Source organism: Ovis canadensis, chromosome 1 (genome assembly GCF_042477335.2).
Source record: "Ovis canadensis isolate MfBH-ARS-UI-01 breed Bighorn chromosome 1, ARS-UI_OviCan_v2, whole genome shotgun sequence".
Lineage (NCBI taxonomy): Eukaryota > Metazoa > Chordata > Mammalia > Artiodactyla > Bovidae > Ovis > Ovis canadensis.
Genome location: NC_091245.1, coordinates 86,725,448 through 86,747,144, shown reverse-complemented (window position 1 = coordinate 86,747,144; position 21,697 = coordinate 86,725,448). Strand labels below are relative to the sequence as shown.

At 41.8% G+C, this 21,697-nt stretch overlaps 2 protein-coding genes across 3 annotated transcripts in view; both read right to left on the bottom strand.

Moving 5' to 3' along the window:
• STXBP3 (syntaxin binding protein 3) overlaps window positions 1–5,973 on the bottom strand; it is a 46,597-nt gene extending 40,624 nt beyond the window's left edge. The window contains exon 1 of one of the 2 annotated variants that reach the window (XM_069599396.1): window positions 5,699–5,973. In XM_069599396.1, the coding sequence (XP_069455497.1) occupies window positions 5,699–5,747 (49 nt within the window). In that variant the 5' untranslated portion in view covers window positions 5,748–5,973. The remainder of the gene's footprint in view (window positions 1–5,698) is intronic. The other variant, XM_069599404.1, reaches the window with a different exon arrangement.
• A 3,875-nt stretch (window positions 5,974–9,848) lies between these two features.
• Window positions 9,849–21,697, bottom strand: part of FNDC7 (fibronectin type III domain containing 7) — a 30,221-nt gene continuing 18,372 nt past the window's right edge. The window contains exons 10-13 of the mRNA XM_069580211.1: window positions 19,011–19,271; window positions 16,027–16,056; window positions 10,803–10,870; window positions 9,849–10,714 (exon numbers count right to left, since the gene is read on the bottom strand). Of these exons, the coding sequence (XP_069436312.1) occupies window positions 10,839–10,870; window positions 16,027–16,056; window positions 19,011–19,271 (323 nt within the window). The 3' untranslated portion in view covers window positions 9,849–10,714; window positions 10,803–10,838. The remainder of the gene's footprint in view (window positions 10,715–10,802; window positions 10,871–16,026; window positions 16,057–19,010; window positions 19,272–21,697) is intronic.

Here is a 21,697-nt window from a genome sequence, read left to right as displayed (position 1 = left end):
AGATGGGTACAATAAAGGACAGAAATGGTATGGACCTAACAGAAGCAGAAGATATTAAGAAAAGAAGGCAAGAATACACAGAAAAACTATACAAAAAAGAGCTTAGCGACCCAGATAATCATGATGGTGTGATCACTCACCTAGAGCCAGAAATCCTGGAATGTGAAGCAAGCAGGCCTTAGGAAGCATCACTATGAACAAAGCTGGTGGAGGTAATGGAATTCCAGTTGGCCTATTTCAAATCCTAAAAGATGATGCTGTGAAAGTGCTGCACTCAATATGCCAGCAAATTTGGAAAACTCAGCAGTGGCCATGGAACTGGAAAAGGTCAGTTTTCATTCCAGTTCCAAAGAAAAAAATGCCAAGGAATGTTCAAACTACCACACAACTATACTCACCTCACATGCTAGGAAAGTAACACTCAAAATTCTCCAAACTAGGCTTCAACTGTACACAAACTGAGAACTTCCACCAGATGTTCAAGCTGGATTTAGAAAAGGCAGAGAAACCAGAGATCAAATTACCAACATCCACCAGATCATAAGAAAAAGCAAGAGAGTTTCAGAAAAACATCTACTTCTGCTTCATTGACTACGCTAAAGCCTTTGACTGTGTGGATCACAACAAATTGTGGAAAATTCTTAAACAGATGGGAATACCAGACCACCTGATCTGCCTCCTTAGAAATCTGTATGCAGATAAAGAGGCAACTGTTAAAAGCAGATATGGAACAATGGACTGGTTCCAAATTGAGAAAGGAATATGTCAAGGCTCTATATTGTCACCTTGCTTACTTAACTTCTATGCAGAGTATATCACATAAAATGCCAGTCTGGATGAAGCACAAGCTGGAATCAAGATTACAGGGAGAAATATCAATAACCTCAGAGACACAGATGACACCACCCTTATGGCCAAAAGTGAAGAGGAACTAAAAAGCCTCTTGATAAAGGTGAAAGAAGAGAGTGAAAAAGCTGGCTTAAAACTCAACATTCAAAAAAATAAAAAAAATAAAACTCAACATTTAAAAAACTAAGATCATGGCATCTGGTCCCATCACTTCATGGCAAATAGATGGGGAAACAACGGAAACAGTGACTGACTTTATTTTTAGGGGCTCTAAAATCACTGTGGACGGTGACTGCAACCATGAAATTAAGACGCTTGCTCCTTGGAAGAAAAGCTGTGGCCAACCAAGACCGCATATTAAAAAGCCAGAGACATTACTTTGCTGACAAAGGTCCATCTAGTCAAAGCTATGGTTTTTCCAGTAGTCATGTATGGATGTGAGAGTTGGACTACAAAGAAGGCTGAGAGCCAAAGAATTGATGCTTTTGTACTGTGGTGTTGGAGAAGATTCTTGAGAATCCCTTGGACTGCAAGGAGATCCAACCAGTCTATCCTGAAGGAAATCAGTCCTGAATATTCACTGGAAGGACTGATGCTGAAGCTGAAACTCCAGTACTTTGGCCACCTGATGTGAAGAACTGACTTGTTAGAAAAGACCCTGATGCTGGGAAAGACTGAAGACAGGAGGAGAAGGAGACCACAGAGGATGAGATGGTTGGATGGCATCACTGACTTGATGGACATAAGTTTGAGCAAGCTCCAGAGTTGGTGATGGACAGGGAAGCCTGGTGTGCTGCAGTCCACAGGGTTGCAAAGAGCCGGACACAACTGAGTGTCTGAACTGAACAGAGAATCCTTTCCTGACCTACCTATCCAGAGCAGCCTCTTTCTATATATAGATATTAAGGACTGAAATAACCACGTTTATTCTTTGTTTACACACTTATTTTCTATTATTCACCACTTGAATAGAAGATTTCAGGAAGACTGGGAACTTATCTCCTTTCTATTGCTGTATTCCCACAGGAATTCAATATTTACTGAATAAATTGGGGGGCATTACAGAACTGATCTGTTCACTTTTTTTCCTGTTTACTTTTAAAAAATATTTATTTATTCAGCTTCATTGGGTCTCAGTTGTGGCACATGGGCTTACTTGCTCCCCAGCATGCGGGATCTTAGTTCCGGGATTGAACTGCCATCCCTGGCATTATATGGCTGATTCTTAACCACTGGACACCAGGAAGGTACCCCCTTCCCACCCCATCCCCACCCAACATTTTACTTTTAACAAGCATTATTACCCATTACATTCTGCCAGGGACTATTTGGAATTTAAATCTCTATAAGACACAATAGTGGACCTACCTTCAAGAAGCTTATTAAGAGAGTCACATCAGGCACCATTTGCAAAGGATAAACCACATATGCTACAGAAATATGAGACACAGGATTAAAATGAGAAGCTGCTATGGAGGTAACTGCCCCATTTGTGCTGCGACTTGAAGGCTGGCTAAAACTTGGATAGTTGAAGAATAGGAGTAAGAGGAGTATTCTAGACAGAAGAACTGGCATCAAGATGTGGAGGCAGAAGATTTTGAGAAGAGTCAACAGGATGGACTAGCCAAACATCAATATTATATTAGGAAAAGTTGGTAACAAAGTAGGCTGGAGCAGGTTATAAATCTTCAAATGCAGACTAAGTGTCTGAAAAGATCTTTAGGCACAAGTGTAGGGTATCTCTCTGCAGGTCTTTTTAAGCAGGAGATCAGCATGATCATAGCTCAATACTATTACAGGAAAACCAGTCTGGTCAGATGAACTGGAGTGAGAAAGAACAAGGCTTGGAGGTTCAGATAGGCTACTAAAACAGACTGGGCAAAAAATAAGGCTCTTAACTGAGGTTTAAACATTATAGAAAGTCACAGACAGGTCACACAGAAACTCTGCAGCCAAAAAGATCTGGGTTGGAATACTAAGTCTATATTGAACAGTTGTATAGGTTTTCTTAAAAATGGCTTTATTATGATTTACGTATCATATAACTCATCCAAAGTATACAATTAAATGGCTTTCAGTATATTCAGAGTTGTATGCTTATTAGTGTAATCAATTTTAGAACATCTCATTACTTCAAAAAGAAACCCAGTTCCTAAGCCATAGTTCCCACATCTCCCCAGCCTCCCTAGACATAAGCAACCACAAATCTACTTTCTACTAATCTCTATATATTTGCCTATTCTGGACATTTAATATGATTGGAGTCATATGGTTCTTTATGCCTGGCTTCTTTTCATTTGGCATAGTTTTTCCAAGGATCATCAATACTGTAGCATGTATCAGTACTTCCTTCTTTTTATTGCCCAATAATATTCCATTATATGGACATACCACATGTTATTAATCCATTCACCAGTTGATGGGCATTTGAGCTGTTCTGACTTTTTGCCTATTTAGAATAATGCTGCTATGATAATAGGTATATTAGCTTTAACATCTGTTAAAGAGATTATAATTCTTATTAAGTTCTAATGTTTGTAAAGAATAGTGCCTGGCACAGAGTAATGTTGAAAAAATATTAATTCCCTTCTTCCTACTTTGCAGGTAAATTGAAAGTTACTTATCTTTCTACCCTCATCAAACTGTACTACCCTGCTACTGCTACTGCTAAGTTGCTCCAGTCGTGTCCAACTCTGTGCGACCCCATAGACGGCAGCCCACCAGGCTCCCCTGTCCCTGGGATTCTCCAGGCAAGAACACTGGAGTGGGTTGCCATTTCCTTCTCCAATGCATGAAAGTGAAAAGTGAAAGTGAAGCTGCTCAGTCATGTCCAACTTTTAGCCACCCCATGGACTGCAACCTACCAGGCTCCTCCATCCATGGGGTTTTCCAGGCAAGAGTACTGGAGTGGGGTGCCACTGCCTTCTCTGATACCACCCTAAACCTAGCAAAACCTTTTCCCAGTCAAATATGATTCTCCTACCTCTGAAGAGATTTCTTCCTCTTTTCTTTCAGACTCCATCTTCTTGAATTCAGAGGCTCCCATTTCCCTTTCTCTACTCACTAAATGATGAATGAATATTATCCTTTTAGTTATGATCCTGTTTACACAGGACTTCCCTGGTGGCTCAGAAGGTAAGGCGTCTGTCTACAATGCGGGAGACCCGGGTTCAAGCCCTAGGTTGGGAAGATCCCCTGGAGAAGGAAATGGCAATCCACTCCAGTACTATTGCCCGGAAAATCCCTTGGACAGAGGAGCCTGGTAGTCTACAGTCCATGGGGTCGCAAAGAGTCGGACACGACTGAGCAAATTCACTTTCACTTTCCTGTTTATACTACAATTCCAAAAACTATTTTTTTGAATCCTTATAACACTTTTCTTCCGTTCATCATGCCCTCTTCTTTATCTTACACTTCATGTTTATATCCTGGTGCTACCTCAAGTTAACAGCACAAGATGGAAATTTTGTTATCTGTAAACACTCCCTCTTGCCTGGTTTCCATGCTATCAACACTAATGTTACTAACATTAACCTTTTTTTTTCCTGATAAATGCTGATGTTAAGGACCATCTTAGAAATTATACAACACAATTCATTACCTATTTTCATATATATATATTTAAATACGATTTGATTTTAAAACATTACCAAATCTTAAAAGTGACCTATATAAATTATGAAAAACAAAATGGTAACCTTATAATTGTGTGTAACTAGCTCAGTTGTATCTGAATCTCTGCGACCCCATGGACTGTCTATGGAATTCTCCAGGCAAGAATACATAAGTGGGTTGCCATTTCCTTCTCCAAACCTTATAATTATCCAATTTAAAAAAATCTGTTATAACTTTTCCCCCCTTTCTATTTATACACTTGTTTCTAGTACCTGATATGTTAAGGAATATGACAGCTACCGATTTGGAGTTTTAATTTTACACAAGAAACTCTGTAACCCCCAGAATTTTATTAACTCAGTCATTATTTCTGTTCCTTGCTCAACAAGCCAGAACCAGAAATACTAATGAGATGTTATACCCCTTTCCACTACTGGGCCATAATTACTTTGAACCCAGCAAGGCCAAACAACGATGGTTCTTCCTGTCTGGCGGTTTCCTTCTCTCGCCAAGGTCGCAGACACAGGTTCGGAGTGATATTTACGAAAGTTGTGGACGACAAGGCAGAATGGCAGAGTATCTGTCACCAGTAAGTGGTGAAGCCCTAGATGAAAAAAGGAGTGGCTCCAAGAGTGTAAAGAAAGAGGTGAAGGTGCAACTTTACCCCGAGATACACTCATTCCCGCGGTCCCTTCTCAAGAACTCTTGAGAAAGTGGGTTCTTCTAGAAAGAAAGAAGGGTCTGTTTTTTTAAAAGGACAGGCATCGTAAAGTACAGGTGTAGAACTCTCCCGGATACTAAGACGAATGAGCAAAATACGCAGTCTTCGGAAACTCAAGTGTGGGGAGACGCGGGGGGACGGGATAAAGGAACACAGTGCTCAGATTGTCTCGGGTGGAGAGACATCGCCTACTGGTGGGGCCCAGGCGGGGGCGCGGCCGAGATCCGCGCAGGGGCCCCGGGCGGAAAAGCTGGGCCGGGGGGCCGCTCATCCAGGACGGGACTTCGCTGCCAGGGCCCAACAGAGCAGAGCCCAGAGGGTGCCGGACGCCGGCATTCAGGCCTCGTCCTCCCGCCCCCCGCCCATCTCTGGCGCCGCCAGAACGAGGGCTGGGAAGCAAAGCAGGAAGAAATTCCAACAGGGACCTGGGAGCCAAAGCAACAAGTGAAAGCAGGGCCTGGAGCCACGGCATGCTGGCCTTCCCTTTCTCAGCCTCTGCCCCACCGCACTCACTCTGCCACACGACGCTCTTCAGCCCCCTTTCCGTCACCGGCGGCGCCATCTTCCCAAACGCTGTGGAGGAGCAGCCACCTCCTCCCACTCGCAACCTACTTCAGCTGTGAGAGGGAGTTCCGGAGGACCCCGCCCTTCGCTGCGGGGACAGCCCCGCCCACACCCACGGGTCACGCCCACAGGCGACGTCACGAGCTTCTCATGGGATTCCCGCCCAACCCCGGACTGAGGCTGCGCAGTGTGGGTGAATTCTCCGTAGGCAATTGCGCGCCCCCTAGCGGGAGGCTCTCAGACGAATTTCGATGTCCTGGGATGTCAGAAAGTGAAACCGTACCAACGGATTGTGAGCTAACACCACCTCAGAAACGCGAATTCACGCATACGATTCATGAAAAAGAGAGGGGTTCTTCGGTTTACAAAAGAATTCTTCACTTTGAGAAGCGATTTATAATAGACTTCACTCAGTCAGCTACCGAAGAGAAAATTTAGCCTCCAAAAAGTTTATTCACTTTTCAAGGACGTAATAGGTGCAGCCCACTGTGCTCAGAACTCTGCAGGACTTTCAAGCAAGGCAAAGAAAGGAGAGACCCACTTCTGAAGAAAAATCTAATTAGATAGCTCAGTTCCTGGCATGCTTGAAGGCAGTCAAATATTGGTTGAAATTGTGAATGCCATAATGATGACAACATACATAAATGAACCAATAAAACAATACTTAGTCAACTAACATTAATTCATGTGGAAGGGACTATCAGTGCTTTCGATTTAAAACGGGAATTATTGCTGATTCACACAGGAGATGATCTGAGCTCAGACTTAGAGAAAGCTGAGGCAGAGATCTCTTTCTTGAGATGGTTATTTTGAGACTTGAAATCAAGGTAGTCAATCATAGGGGAACTTCCTGGAGGTTCAGGGCTTAGGATTCCAGCACTTTCACTGATGAGTGGGTGGGTTCAATCACTCATCCGCGGAACTAAAATCCCAGAAGCCCTGAGACCAACAACAAACAAGTTATCAATCATGAATTAAAGCAGTTTAGTTTCTGAGACCCTCAACTGTAACATAAACATCATATACACTAGCAAAAAGCAGACTTTCTCACACTGATTTGCAAAGAACAAATGGTCTTATTTCGAGTTGGTCACACAAGGAAGCGGAAATGGTTAGTTACTACTAGTAATAATACTGGCTAACATTTACTGTGGATGTAGTATATGCTAGGCAGCATGCTAAATGAATTATCTCACTGATCCTCAAAGCAGTCCTCACAGTCAAGGAACCTGAGGCTTAGTGAAACTAAATAACTTGCCAAGAATGCACAGAAAGTGGGAAGGTGCAGTGGGAAGGAGAATAAGGTTTGAGTTACACAGATAGGGCAGGCTGTGAGATGACTTGCAATTTTTGCTCTTTAGGAGAAGCAAAATGAAGAATAAAAACAACCATAAAATGGGTTCAAGTAAAAACCCATGGCATGAACGGCTTTCCATTCTAGACTTAATTGGGCGCTGGGGCTCTGGCCTCTTTCAAATTTACTTTTAATAGACTTAGCTGCTCAAAATTTTAAACAAATGCATACATTATATTTCTCTACCTTTTCAATTTTAAACCAGATTCTGCTCTGTATAGCAGGGTTGAGCCTCCAGCCATAAGAAAAAAGACATGTTGCAGACTCACACTTCTAAAATGAAGTTCCTTGTCCTCAAGGGTCAAACCAAGACAGAGGAATGAGGTGGGTGAAAGTGTCTTGAGAAGAATGCCAAGGGTAACACAGAAAGGACCTTCTGGGTTGGAAGTCTGACTTGGGTCACATGGGGTATAGCTATGATTCTTGCTCCTGAAGGCCAGATTCCAAGGTGGCAATGCGGTATAGTGGAGCAAATGTGGGCATTAGGAGCATGTAGACATGTGTCCACAAACCCTGGATTGGCCTCTTATTAGTAGCATGACTTGAAACACTTCAGTGTCATTGCCTTTATATGTTGAAAGTGAGTATAGTATCTCAAACCCCACAACAACCCAACAAGATGATAATCTTTATAGCAATTTTACAGATATGAAAATCGAGATTCAGAGGGAGACATTAAATTACATAAGACCTCAAGATGGCCCCCAAACCACTGGCTTTTCCATCATACTATATTGCCTAACCTCACTTGCCCCCCTAGTTTCACATAACCTCTTTGAGCTATCTCTCTAGTCTCCTCTAGTTGGTTTACCTAAACAGATTGAACAAAAAATTTGAATTCCCAGAACAGGATATAGCAGAGTGGAAGACAGAGTCCACCAGTGCTAATCAAAGATGAAAAATCTGCACTGCATAATTTATAGAGCAGATACACAGTTGAAATAATTGAGACTGAATGTAAAAGCTCTTAAGGCAGATCACTCACTCACTATCCTATATCCAGGTCTTCTTCTCTAATAATTTATCAATTAATCATGATAACCCAGATAAATATTTTCCATAAAAATATCATAGATTAGCAGGTCTGATGAATGCTACATACTTACTTGGCCCCCTGATAATCTTGTTTCAACTGGTTAGCTGTGAGAACACGGATGAATTCTTTGACCTTTTGGGTCTCATTTTTGTTACATATATAAAGGAATATTATCATTTAGCTCAGAAAGTTGTTATGAGAATGAGTATAGGAAAAGCACTTAAAAGCATGTAGTATGTGTGACATCCATGTTTTGGTTTTACGTTCACCCAATGTGGACCACATTGTTTTCTGTGGAATTCTGACCAAAGCAGCCCAGACTTAGATACCTAGCTAAGTAGACAGCCATTTCATTTTTTCTGTATTCTGGTATTTATAGGGTATAAGTGCACTGGTCCTAGCAGCCCCCTAGTGTCCTGTACCAGGGATCCTGGCCTTCCATCTGGCTTTTGCCCTCGGCTCTTTGCCTGTTCCAGCCAGCCATGGATACAACTCTTATCAGAGGGCCCACACTGCCAGAGACTGGGCTCAGCACACAGTCTGCCATGGGCTCTGAACCACAACCTGGAACACTGCCCCAGTTCATTCATGGTCCCCTCACAGGGCACGGACCCACTCTGAACCCTCCAGATCTCGTCACCAATCTTTTGTCACATGCCACAGCCCTCTAGCTTCTGTTAAATTAATTGAACAAGGAGGCCATTAGATTGAGGTGGCTGTAATACCTTAGCCACCTTTGTGAACAAACCAAAACCTAAGTCTTTAAGTGTCTCAATGTTAAGAAATCAAAATCTAAGGACAGCTGATCACAAAGAGCCAACTAGGATTTCCCAAATAAGACAACCACTATAGCTACATACCTATTGGTTTTATAGCCAGTCAAATAATATCCTTGCTTTGCTTTCACCTCTTTTCAGTAAAAGTCTACCCCCTCCCACCAACCCATGCTCCCAGCTCCTGTCAGTAGAGTATTCCTAATCATCTCGGTTTTGGTGCTGCTGAATTCAAATCAATTTTTGCTCAAATAAACTCTTAAAATTTTTAACATTGCTCAGTTTATCTTTTAACATGTTTCAGCTTCCCATCGCTGAAATTTTGCTTCAAGGGAGAATGGGGCCAACACAAGTCTGTCTTTTAAGGTTCCCAAACTTGGCCACATGGCAGAAACACTTTGTGAATTTGTTAAAAGTATAGATTCCCAGGTCTGGTCCCAAACCTGCTGAGTTAGAATCTTCAGGGGATGATACCAGGAAGTCTGTATTAAATAATGAATTCCCCAGCTGATGTCGATGCACCTAGTCCGACTCCTGTTCATCCACTAGTACTTAGGAACAAAAGTGAACTAAATTCGGTCCTCTTCTGTGTGTACTGTCTGACTCAGTGATTTCTATTTTTCTGGAATCTAAGTTCTTTGACTTGCCTTCTTTTCAAGTGCAAATGCTCTTGAGTATCTCATCAGTGGCACATTTGTATCTCAGTCTCACACAGAAAGGGAAAGCAGACACAGAAAAGGAAGTTTGCTGTTCCCTCCCAGCGTACCTCAAGCCTAATTCCATGCTCCAGTTCCCTCTGGGCAGAGATCCATGGTTGTTCCTAACTACAGGCAGTTCCACAGCTAGGCTTCTGGGGAGCAAACACTTTAGTTATGTGTGTTACACAAGTCCAGCTTGCACTATCTTTTAATAAGGTTACTGGCACTCGAAGGACAATTTTTTTTTTTTTTTTTTAGGTACAACAGAGTTATCATTGCCTTTTCTCTCAAAAAAAAAAAAAAAAGCAATTACAGTGTGAGTGAGGAATACAGCCAACAAGATCGATGGTCCTTCCCTTCAAAGATGCATGTATGTCAGTCTGCCACAGTTTGGGGCTCTGGCCCTGACTATCCCTCCATCTGAAGTCTTCGCTCATTAAAAATCATGACTACAGTCATTCCAGTAACAGGCTAGCAACTCTGGTTTCCCAGACACTCACACAGAGGTGTCAACACATGATGCTTTCTTTCGCTTGGGAAAGCCTGCAAGTGGCTCGGCTTCCTCCTAACTTTAGATGAGGGTGTGACTTCCTACAGGTGGCCCTGGCAGCTGCTGCTATCCAACCTCAGCCGAAGTCCTTGTTGAGTTTTGTTTTGGATGAGTGCAGTCAATGTGTGGTGGCTTGATTTTGACTTCTCTGGGAGTGGATGCTTCCAACTCTTGAATGGCTAGAGAGCCGCACGGCAAGTGCTGGGTCGCTGAAACACTTATGAAGTGGGTGTGTTGTAGTATGTACTATGTCTGGGTGTAAGAAATCTCCAAGAATTTCTGCTACGCAGACCTTTCACATCTCCAGGACTTTCCCAGTGTGCTGGCTCACTCTGGCAGCCTTCCACAAGACTTTCTGGATTAATTTCTCCCCCAAGTCTTCTCTGCAGCAGATCTTGAACTCCTGTGCCCTTGAGGACACACCTGACCTTGAACTCAGGAAGTGGAGTCAGAGCAGTTCTTCTAAAGGCCAAAAGAGCTTGTCCTATCCTAGAGGAATTTTGTATTCTAATAGACCTTTCCCAGCTCTAATCACACCAACAATTAAGGAACCTCTGCAAAAGATATGGGAAGAAATTTTTAAAGCAAAGAAAAAATAACATTTTGCCTTTGAATTATAACATTTCAATTTAAATTACTCACTAGTCAAGTCGCTGTTTTTATCCTTGGTTTACTGTGTCATTCCACATTTCTCTTCCCTCTGTAAATCACTGAAAAGGCAAAGAAAGGAGGAAGCCACAAAATGTATTAGTATGCAGACATTTTAAGTTAAAAAGCCCTCAGAAGTCACTGAGTTTCAGATTAGCCTTTCAATTTGAAATGCTATTTTTGCAGCACTTCACAGCAAGTAAGCAGAAAAGTAAGATAAACTGAACCGTTCAAAGGGCAAGAAGAAACTGACCATCAGGTTCTCTCTCTGGTTAGAGAACTAACCAGGATGTTCTCTCTCCTGCTTTGTGAAATGAATCCTCCCCAAGAGTCTCTTGGAGCTCAGACTACTGACCCAAGACAAAGGACTTTCCTCTCCACCCTCAAGCCTTTTATTTACTGAGCTTACTTTGAGCCTGTCATTGGGTCTAACAATTTATAGCCCCTTTAATCTTCATAACATCTTATGAGAAGTTTGTTCCAATTTTCAGATGAGGAAATCTGTACTTAGAACTGAAGCACCTTGCCTAAGGGAAAGGGACAGTGGCAGGATTTGAACCCAGATCTGTCTCTTAAAAAATCCATTCATGCTGTTGAAAAGCTTTAGGATAACCAAGAGTTAAGCAAGACCAAAAGCCTTAGACCAACAAGATTCCCAAGGCTTCCCTTAGCATATCTAGAGGCCCCATGCCAGCTAGGGACCTACTCTGACTAGTCCTGTGTATAGAGAGGAGAAATACTGAAATTGAACAGCAATTTAGAATTTCTCCCTTAATACAGTGAATTCTGTATGATGTAGAGACCTCGAAATAATCGTTTTTGAGAGTCTTGCAGAATTTCTACAACAATCTCTTAAAGAAAGGGTCAGATCTCTTCAGGTTGAAGACTGAAACTCACTTAGAAAGGAGAAGTAATAATCAAGGCCAGCCCAGAGGGACATAGGAAGTGGACAGCAGCGACATAGAGCAGTGCTTCTCAAACTTGGAGAGTGTCAGAATCACATGGGAACCCGATAAAAACACAGGGGCCCACTTCAGCAGGCATGGGTCCCTACAGCCTTTGCTAGCTCTCCAAGAGATTTTGATACACACCAAAGTTTGAGCACTACTATCTAAGCAGTAACCCACAAACTTTAATATGCATGTGAATCACCTGGGGATTTAGTAACTCTGCATGGGGCCTAAAATTATGCATTTTGAATAAGGTTTCTGGTGATCTCAAATAGCAAGGTCTAAGAGTGACGGTTTTCCAGCATTTTTTTTTTTTTGGAAGTATTATCTCTTTAACAAAATCTTAGGGAAGACCAATATATAATACACAACTCTTCACCTCCTAGGGATCCCCAAGATACTTCTACTACCCCTCTGAGGCTCAGGAGAAATATTGAATTAAAACCGCCATAACACTGGAAAGATGTTCCAAGAATGCAGACCCAGGCCCATGTACATTTTACTGAAGACCAGAGCTTATGGGCATTAGTACTTTGGGAGTTTTTTTCAAGTAATTATAATTTAGAACTTTCCTCATAATTTATTTCTAATAAGCCAGGTCTGTTTCCCTGTAATCAATGGAAATAGAAACCCTTTAAAAATTAATAGGGATTATGGGGTCGCAAGTAGTAGTAGTAGGGGGTCGCAAAAAGTCGGACACGACTGAGCGACTGAACTGAACTGATTCTTATTTCAGAACTGCTGGTGGGGCTTCCCCAGTGCCTCAGCAGAAAAGAATCCTCCTGCCAATGCAAGAGATGCAGGTTCAGTCCCTGGGTCGGTAAGATCCCCTGGAGAAGGGAACAGCAATCCATTCCAATATTCTTGTCCAGGAAATCCCATGGACAGAGGAGCCTGGTGGGCTACAGTGCATGGGGTCACAAGAGATGACAGTCGGAGATGACTTACCAACTGAAAAACAACAACAAATCAATTACTTCTAAGCTCTCCGGGTGACACAATGTACAGCAGGCTAGGAACCACTCTCTCAAGTGAGGCATGAATCAGTTGCTTCTCTGAAGCATATTTTTATTTTCTTGTGGGACCCTGGAGGACTGAAATAATTTCAGAATCCAGTGGAGTTCCTCTCCACTGGAGGAATCTGAGGGGAGGCAACGTAAGAGGGGAGAATTATGCAAGAGGAGAGCAGGGACCCCTTAAATCACAGAAAGAAAGCATTTGCCTCTATAATTGAAGAGTCAGCTTTGCTTCTGACTTCATTAAGTCACCCTAAAGAACAACAATGAAGAATGAAGAGGTGGAGCCAAAGTAAAAACAGCACCCAGTGGTGGATGTGACTGGTGATGGAAGTCAAGTCTGATGCTATAAAGAGCAATATTTCATAGGAACCTGGAATGTTAGGTCCATGAATCAAGGCAAATTCGAAGTGATCAAACAGGAGATGAATAGAGTGAACATCAACATTTTAGGAATCAGTGAACTAAAATGGACTGAAATGGGTGAATTTAATCCAGAAGACCATTATATCTACTACTGTGGGCAAGAATCCCTTAGAAGAAATGGAGTAGCCATCATGGTCAACAAAAGAGTCTGAAATGCAGTACTTGGGTGCAATCGCAAAAGCAACAGAAAGATCTCTATTCGTTTCTGAAGCAAACCATTCAATACCACAGTAATCCAAGTCTGTGCCCCAACCACTAATGCTGAAGAAACTGAATGGTTTTATGAAGTCCTAAGGCCTTCTAGAACTAACACCTAAGACAGATGTCCTTTTCATTATAGGGGACTGGAATGCAAAAGTAGGAAGTCAAGAAACATCTGGAGTAACAGGCAAGTTTGGCCTTGGAGTACAAAATGAAGCAGGGCAAAGGCTAATAAAGTTTTACCAAGAGAATGCAGTGGTCATAACAAACACCCTCTTCCAATAGCACAAGAGAAGACTCTACACATGGACATCTCCAGATGGTCAGTATCTGGATTGATTATATTCTTTGCAACCAAAGATGGAGTAGCACTATACAGTCAATAAAAACAAGACTGGGAACTGACTGTGGCTCAGATCATGAACATCTGATTGACAAATTTAGACTTAAATTGAAGAAAGTAGGGAAAAACATTAGACCATTTAGACTTAAATAAAGTAGGGAAAACCACTAGACCATTGATTACCTAAATCAAATCCCTTATGAATATACAGTGGAAGTGACAAACAGATTCAAGAGATTAGATCTGATAGACAGAATGCCTGAAGAACTATGGACAGAGGTTCATGACATTGTATAGGAGGCAGCGATCAAGACATCTCCAAGAAAAAGAAATGCAAAAAGGCAAAATGGTTGTCTGAGGAGGCCTTACAAATAGCTGAGAAAAGAAGAGAAGTGAAAGGCAAAGAAGAAAAGGAAATATATACCTATTTAAATGCAGAGTTCCAAAGAATAGCAAGGAGAGATAAGAAAGAATTCCTCAGTGATCAATGCAAGGAAATAGAGGGAAACAATAGAATGGGAAAGACTAGAGATCTCTTCAAGAAAATTAGAGATACCAAGGGAACATTTCATGCAAAGGTGGGCTCAATAAAGGACAGAAACAGTATGGACCTAACAGAAGCAGAAGATATTAAGAAGAGGTGGCAAGAATACATAGAACTATACAAAAAGATCTTTATGACCCAGATAATCACGATGGTGTGATCACTCACCTAGAGCCAGACATCCTGGAATGCGAAGGAAGCATCACTACGAACAAAGCTAATGGAGGTGACGGAATTCCAGTTGACCTATTTCAAATCCTGGAAGATGATGCTGTGAAAGTGCTACACTCAATATGCCAGCAAATTTGGAAAACTCAACAGTGGCCACAGGACTGGAAAAGGTCAGTTTCCATTCCAATCCCAAAGAAAGGAAATGCCAAAGAATGCTCAAACTACCCACAATTGTACTCCTCTCACATGCTAGTAAAGTAATACTCAAAATTCCCCAAGCCAGGCTTCAACAGTACTTGGACCATGAACTTCCAGATGTTCAAGCTGGATTTAGAAAAGGCAGAGGAACCAGAGATCAAATTACCAACATCCATCGGATCATCAAAAAAGCAAGAGAGTTCCAGAAAAACATCTACTTCTGCTTTATTGACTATGCCAAAGACTTTGACTGTGTGGATCGCAACAAACTGTAGAAAATTCTGAAAGAGATGGAAATACCAGACCACTTGACCTGCCTCCTGAGAAATCTGTATGCAGGTCAAGAAGCAACAGTTAGAGATGGACATGGAACAATAGATTGGTTCCAAATCAGGAAAGGAGTACGTCAAGGCTGTATATTGTCACTCTGCTTATTTAACTTATATGCAGAGTACATCATGAGAACTGCTGGACTGGATGAAGCACAATCTGGAATCAGGATTGCCGGGAGAAATATCAATAACCTCAGAGATACAGATGACACCACGCTTATGGCAGAAAGTGAAGAACTAAAAAGCCTCTTGATGGAAGTGAAAGAGGAGAGTGAAGAAGTTGCCTTAAAACTCAACATTCAGAAAACTTAAGATCATGGCATCTGGTCCCATCACTTCATGGCAAATAGATGGGGAAACAATGGAAGCAGTTCGAGACTTTATTTTCTTGGGCTCCAAAATCACTGCAGATGGTGACTGCAGCCATGAAATTAAGACACTTGCTCCTTGGGAAAAAAAGCTATGGCCAACCTAGACCGCATATTAAAAAGCAGAGACATTACTTTGCTGACAAAGGTCCATCTAGTCAAAGCTATGGTTTTTCCAGTAGTCATATGTGGATGTAAGAGCTGGACTATAAAGAAAGCTGAGCGCCGAAGAATTGATGCTTTTGAATTGTGGTGTTGGAGAAGACTCTTGAGAATCCCTTGGACTGCAAGGAGATCACACCAGTCCATCCTAAAGGAAATCAGTCCTGAATACTCACTGGAAGGACTGATGTTGAAGCTGAAACTGCAATACTTTGGTCACCTGATGTGAAGAAGTGACTCATTTGAAAAGACCCTGATGCTGGGAATGATTGAAGGCTGGAGGAGAAGGGGACGACAGAGGATGAGATGGTTGGATGGCATCAGTGACTCAATGGACATGAATTTGGGTAAGCTCTGGGAGTTGTTGATGAAGAGGGAAGCCTAGCGTGCTGCAGTCCATGGGGTTGCAAAGAGTCAGACATGACTGAACGACCGAACTGAACTGAACTGAACTGAAAGAGCAACAAAAAATTTCTTTCCAGTTTATCCATGATAAAAATGACTTACCCATTCCAAGTGTACTTCCAGAGCAGGTTACTGTAATAAATAAAAACACAAGCATTTAAAACAGATTCACTGATGTATTTGAGATACAATTTAAGAAAGAATAATAGGAAAGGGAGTGAAGAATGAATAAGAACCAACTTGTGTAATAAGAGGAGACACCTGCTAACAGTGTTAACTTGGATAAGTCATTTCACTTTTCTGTGCTTCACTTTGTTAGGTGGCAAGAATAAGAATGCCACCCTCATAGGGTTGTTATAAGTATCAGTCAAGCTAATGCACATAAAGCCCTTAGAATAGTGGCTAGCACAGAACACTCAAAAAATATTAATCATTGTTATCATTTACAATATCATCCTAATTATAAGATTAAGGCATCACTGATATTGGGGAAAGAAACACCAAAAAACAAAACCAACAATCTTCCCCCCAATGCATGGTTTTTATCAAGGAGCCAAAGATAAATTCCCCAACCTGAGTCTGGACACCCAACTCTTACTAAAGGGCAAAGACTATAGGCTTGAGATGGCACCCCACCAAAGGATATCAGAGTTCCAACTAACAAACCATCAGAGAAAATGTCCCTCTAAAAGTTAAACTGTGAGTATGAATTAGGAGAAGAAGCAAAGACTTCACTCACTCACTTACTGGCTATATTATCATAGAGAAACACATAAACTCTTATTCATTCTTTTTTTTTTAACTTAAAATATTTAGGGCAACAGTTATATGCAAAGTACTGAGAGTCTAAGAGATTGCCATTTAGCAGAAATTACAGACATTCAACTCGCAGAAATATGGTGTGGTGACAATAATGTGTGCTGTGGCATTATAAAGGAAAGAGAGAGATGAACTCAGCCTATGAGAACTGGAGAAGACTTCACAGAGGAGGGGGAATTTGGGCTGGTGGAGTTCCCTTAGCGAGGAGTGCTGCATTAGCCCAGAAGCACGATGTGGCATAGTATGCATGTGTGGTAAGGGCAGAGGGGTGTGAGTGACTCCATATGAGCAGAGAATAGAGTCCTCTCAGTAAGGATGTTGGGGAACGAGCCAAGAACTGTACTGTCCAATAGAGTAGACACTCATCATACGTAACTATGAGCACTCCAAATGTGGCTGGTCTAAACTGATATGTGCTGTGTTAAAAAAACACACACAAGATTTTGAAGACTTACTACGGAAAAAATACAAAAATTTTAAAATTGATTCCATGTTGAAAATTAGAATATTGTGGCTATATTGGATTAACTAAAATATATTCAAATTAATTTTGCCTGTTTCTTTTTACTTTTTTAATGTGGCTACTAGAAAATTTAAAATGTTCAGACTTACATTAAATTTCTGTTAGTACAGGTGTAGAGAGATAGAAGAGGGACAGATTGTAAGGGATGTTAAATCCCATGATCAGAGGACTGTATTTTATCCTATAGAGCAATGGAAAACTGAGAATTTTGTAGCAGGAAAGAAAGACAATTGGGTCAGTGTCCTGGAATAATAACTCTAGAGATAGTATGAAGACTGGTAAGAGGGTGGGAGGACAGGACTGGTGTAATAGTATAGGGGAGAGGTAGTGAGACCCTGAAGTACTGAAGTAGCTACAGGAATGAAGAGAAGAAGTTGGATTTAGAGACCATCATGGAGTGAAAAGAACAGCGCTTGGAGACTACTTAGATATGAAAAGTGAGGGAGAGAGGAAGCTGATGTCAGGGTTTTCAGGCTTGAAAACCTGAAACAAGGATGATGGGAGATCAGAAACTGCATGGGATCAGAAGTTCCTTTTGGTCTTGAGGAACTGAAATGCCTGGGGTGTATCTCTAAGTAGAGATAACATGTTTGAATATGGATTTAGAGATCAGAAGAAGAGAAGGGTTATAGGTAGAGATTTGGGAGCCTTTGAGTCTTAGTTTTCTCATTTATAAATTGGAGAAAATTAAATCTGTTGAACCTAACTTATAGAGTTATTTGAGCATTCAGTGAAATATTGAATATGAAAATACTTGATAAATGTTGAAGCATTATGCAAATACAATGAGGTATCATTATTGACCTGTAGGCTCTGCTTCCTCAGAGCTCATCTTCAACCCAACAACCTACTCCTGTCCTTTTACATAGGGCCGTGGTTTGGGCCAGCTTGTCCTCTGGACAAGATAATGAAAAAGCAAGGAATCAGAGCATGACAGCCAAGGATAGTGAGAACACCCCCTGAAGAGGAACTGGCCTTGTTCCATCACCAGGAGCCGTCTTGAATCTTCTTGTCACCTACGTATAACTGGAAATTTTAGATTCTGGTTATTAGTAAAGCTTTCTAAGCCAACATTTATTACTCTTCCTGCATTCCCATGCAGAGTTATAGGACCTCATCATCTCTTTATTTTATAAATATATGAAAAAAATATGACAATGCCCTGGGCAAGGTAGCAGAAGGTGCTGGAATACAGAGCAGGAGAATTGCTTGTCTTTTTCTGTCAGCTCTGGTGAAATGGCAGTTGCTGACAGTCATGTTTTGTGATCACAGACTGTCTGCCCACTCGTATTTCCAAACCTAGCTTATGATTTATAAATTTGTTTTTCTCTGATCCTCCAACTCTCCCTCAATCATAAGTCTGAATCTGTGCAAATAAAGGTTCAAGTCTCTTAATTTCAAATATTCCATGTTGTCTGTCATTATCTCTAACCATGATAAAACCCTATCTTCAAATCTCAAAGCAGAAAATTGCTTTAAATCTATTTTACTGTTTAAGCAAGCATCTGGTCCTTTTTCTGAAGAGAGGGAGAGGGATGAAAGGAGTACCTCCTAATCAAATTATAATAAAGTATCACAATTCCAAAGGAGCTTGGAGTCTCCTGTTGCCAGAATCTGCCTATAGGATGTAGAAATGTCAGGCCCTTTTTGATCTTCCTACATAGCAAAGTGTGATTGCTCTTAGCCTTCATTCACAGATTGAGTCAAGGTTTAGTTTTAAATAAAGGGTCATAACTTTCTCTACCTGAATATATTTTTTTTGGACAGAAAGTAAGCTTCAGTCCTGTCTCAGCAACTGGTGAGACCATCACGGTATACACATCCCCGCAGGGTATCTCGGTAACATCACAGAAACTGAGGCCAGCGCTTGGGGCACATGTGAAAATGCCTTTGGAACCATAGAGGTCGGTGCTGTAATTGGCAGAGCCCCTGGAGGCCTGCCAGTGGATCCGGATGCCATTAGGGCCCAGCCTATATAATTTCACCCCTAAAGGGCAGCAGGCACCTGAAGAATAAAACAAACACATCACTATTCCACCATCACCACAAACCTAGCCTCTGCTACTATGGGAAACAGAGTAAGTGTCCTACTCTAAATGACAACTGATTAGAGCAAGATTTGAGGGGGTATCAAGTTCCTTCTGTACTGGGCCACATGATTAGAGATCCATGTGTGAGGGTGAGGTGGGCCATGAGTTTTCAATAGAGAACAATGGAGAGTCCAAGTACTTGGCAGATAAGAAGTGTATATGACTCAAACTTTATGAGTCAAATACACAGAATCCTTGTCAAGATCCTTCATAACATCCTACCCATAATACCCATAATATGATTTTTGTTGTTGTTTAGTCACTAAGTCATGTTTGACTCTTTGCAACCCCATGGACTGTAGCCCCCCAGGCTCATCTGTCCATGGGATTTTCCAAGCAAGAATACTGGAGTGGGTTGCCATTTCCTGCTCGAGGGGATCTTCCCAACCTGGGGATTGAACCTGCATCGCCTGCAAGTCTCTTGCATTGCAGGAGGATTCTTTACCACTGAGCCACTTGGAAAGCCCATAATGATTTCAGTGAGATTCAATTTAGATATAATTAACTGCATTCAGATTTAGGTCTTTTCAAAGACCTAAATTTTGCTGAGCTGAGTAACATGATCCTTGTCGCTGGTCCACACTTCATCTGTGCTAGCTGACTGGGTACTTTCCCTTTTTCCTTTACTGAATACCTTGAGCAGGCCACACATTAGGTGTCAAATGGTGGATTCCTCAGTAAACAAAATAAAGATGTTATTGTATAATAAGTATTAAGATAATTAGGTTCCTTTGATTCATTCTTTAAAACAAGGTTTTTTAGGTGTGAAGGTAAGCAGTGGACCATATTTCCAGAACTGGATATCTAGGTGAGAACTTAGGCAACAACTCTAATGAAAGAAATTATAAAGCAGATTACATATGTGTTCTGGGCTTCCCTGGTGGCTCAGATAGTACACAATCTGCCTGCAATGTGGAAGATCTGGATTCAATCCCTGGGTTGGGACAATCCCCTGGAAAAGTGAATGGTTACCCCTCCAGGATTCTTGCCTGGTGAATTCCATGGACAGAGGAGCCTGGTGGGCTACAGTCCTTGGGGTCGCAAACAGTCGGTCATGACTGCTGCTGCTGCTGCTGCTAAGTTGCTTCAGTCGTGTCTGATTCTGTGTGACCCCATAGATGGCAGCCCACCAGGCTCCCTCATTCTTGGGATTTTCCAGGCAAGAGTACTGGAGTGGGGTGCCATTGCCTTCTCCATGGACATGACTGAGCGACTAACAAATGCACACAAAGCAACTTAGCACATAGCACGCAGCAGGTTTTAAATACTTTCACACCATAATCATTCCTATTTCTCTTACCAATGAGGAAATAGAATCAGGGAATAAGATAAGGCAGGACAGTTTAAGAAGCCATATCTTTAGACTCCTAAGTTGAAGACTCACTCTACTGCCTTTGAAAGTGAAGTCACTCAGTCGTGTCCGACTTGTTGTGACCCCATGGACTGTAGCCTACCACACTTCTCCATCCATGGGATTCTCCTGGCAAGAGTACTGGAGTGGGTTGCCATTTCCTTCTCCAGGGGATCTTCCCTGGGATCGAACCCAGGTCTCCTGCATTCCAGGCAGACGCTTTAACCTCTGAGCCACCAGGGAAGCCCCCTACTGCCTTTGGGATGCCAAAATTTTATTTTTTATTTTATTTATTTTTAAATTTTTGTCGAAAGACTTATGGGATCTTAGTTCCCTGACCAAGGATCAAACCTGAGCCCCTTGTAGTGGAAGCGTAAAGTCTTAACCACTGGACAGCCAGGGAAGTCCTATGAAAATTATATTTCACCTCTCCCACCCCATGCCTCAGAACAGATGCAGCTAACTGGTGCAGTACTCACGCCCCATTAAGCCTGAGATCCATCCCATTAATCTTGAGAGTGTTTTTTTTTTTCCCCTGAAACAGTGCTCTAAACAGCCACTGTAGTGGACTAGAATCATACCAGTGAAACCTTATTTGTTAACCCTGTACCACTCCTTACTTCTCCCGCCATTCCCTAATTGTTAGGCCTTTGTGAAGAACAAAATGCAATACTTGCTCTTGAAGCCTGTTAAAATAAGATACCATAGGAGAAGCTGGAGTGGTTTAGAAGAGAGAGGTAGTAGCACAATAATACTGAGAAACAAAAAATTCAAGCCAAATAGAATATATGATCTAAATGCTTTCTGAAAACTCTGCCAGGCTGAGTTACTCTGTGCTACATGTAGCTAGATCATATATAAACCAAACCTTCTTTCAGAGAAAGTCCACTTGAACCTTGTTATCAAGGAGTTCATTCACCCACTACCAACAGGGTTTCCCAGGTGGTGATAGCGGTAAAGAACCCACCCGTCAATGCAGGAGACAAGAGA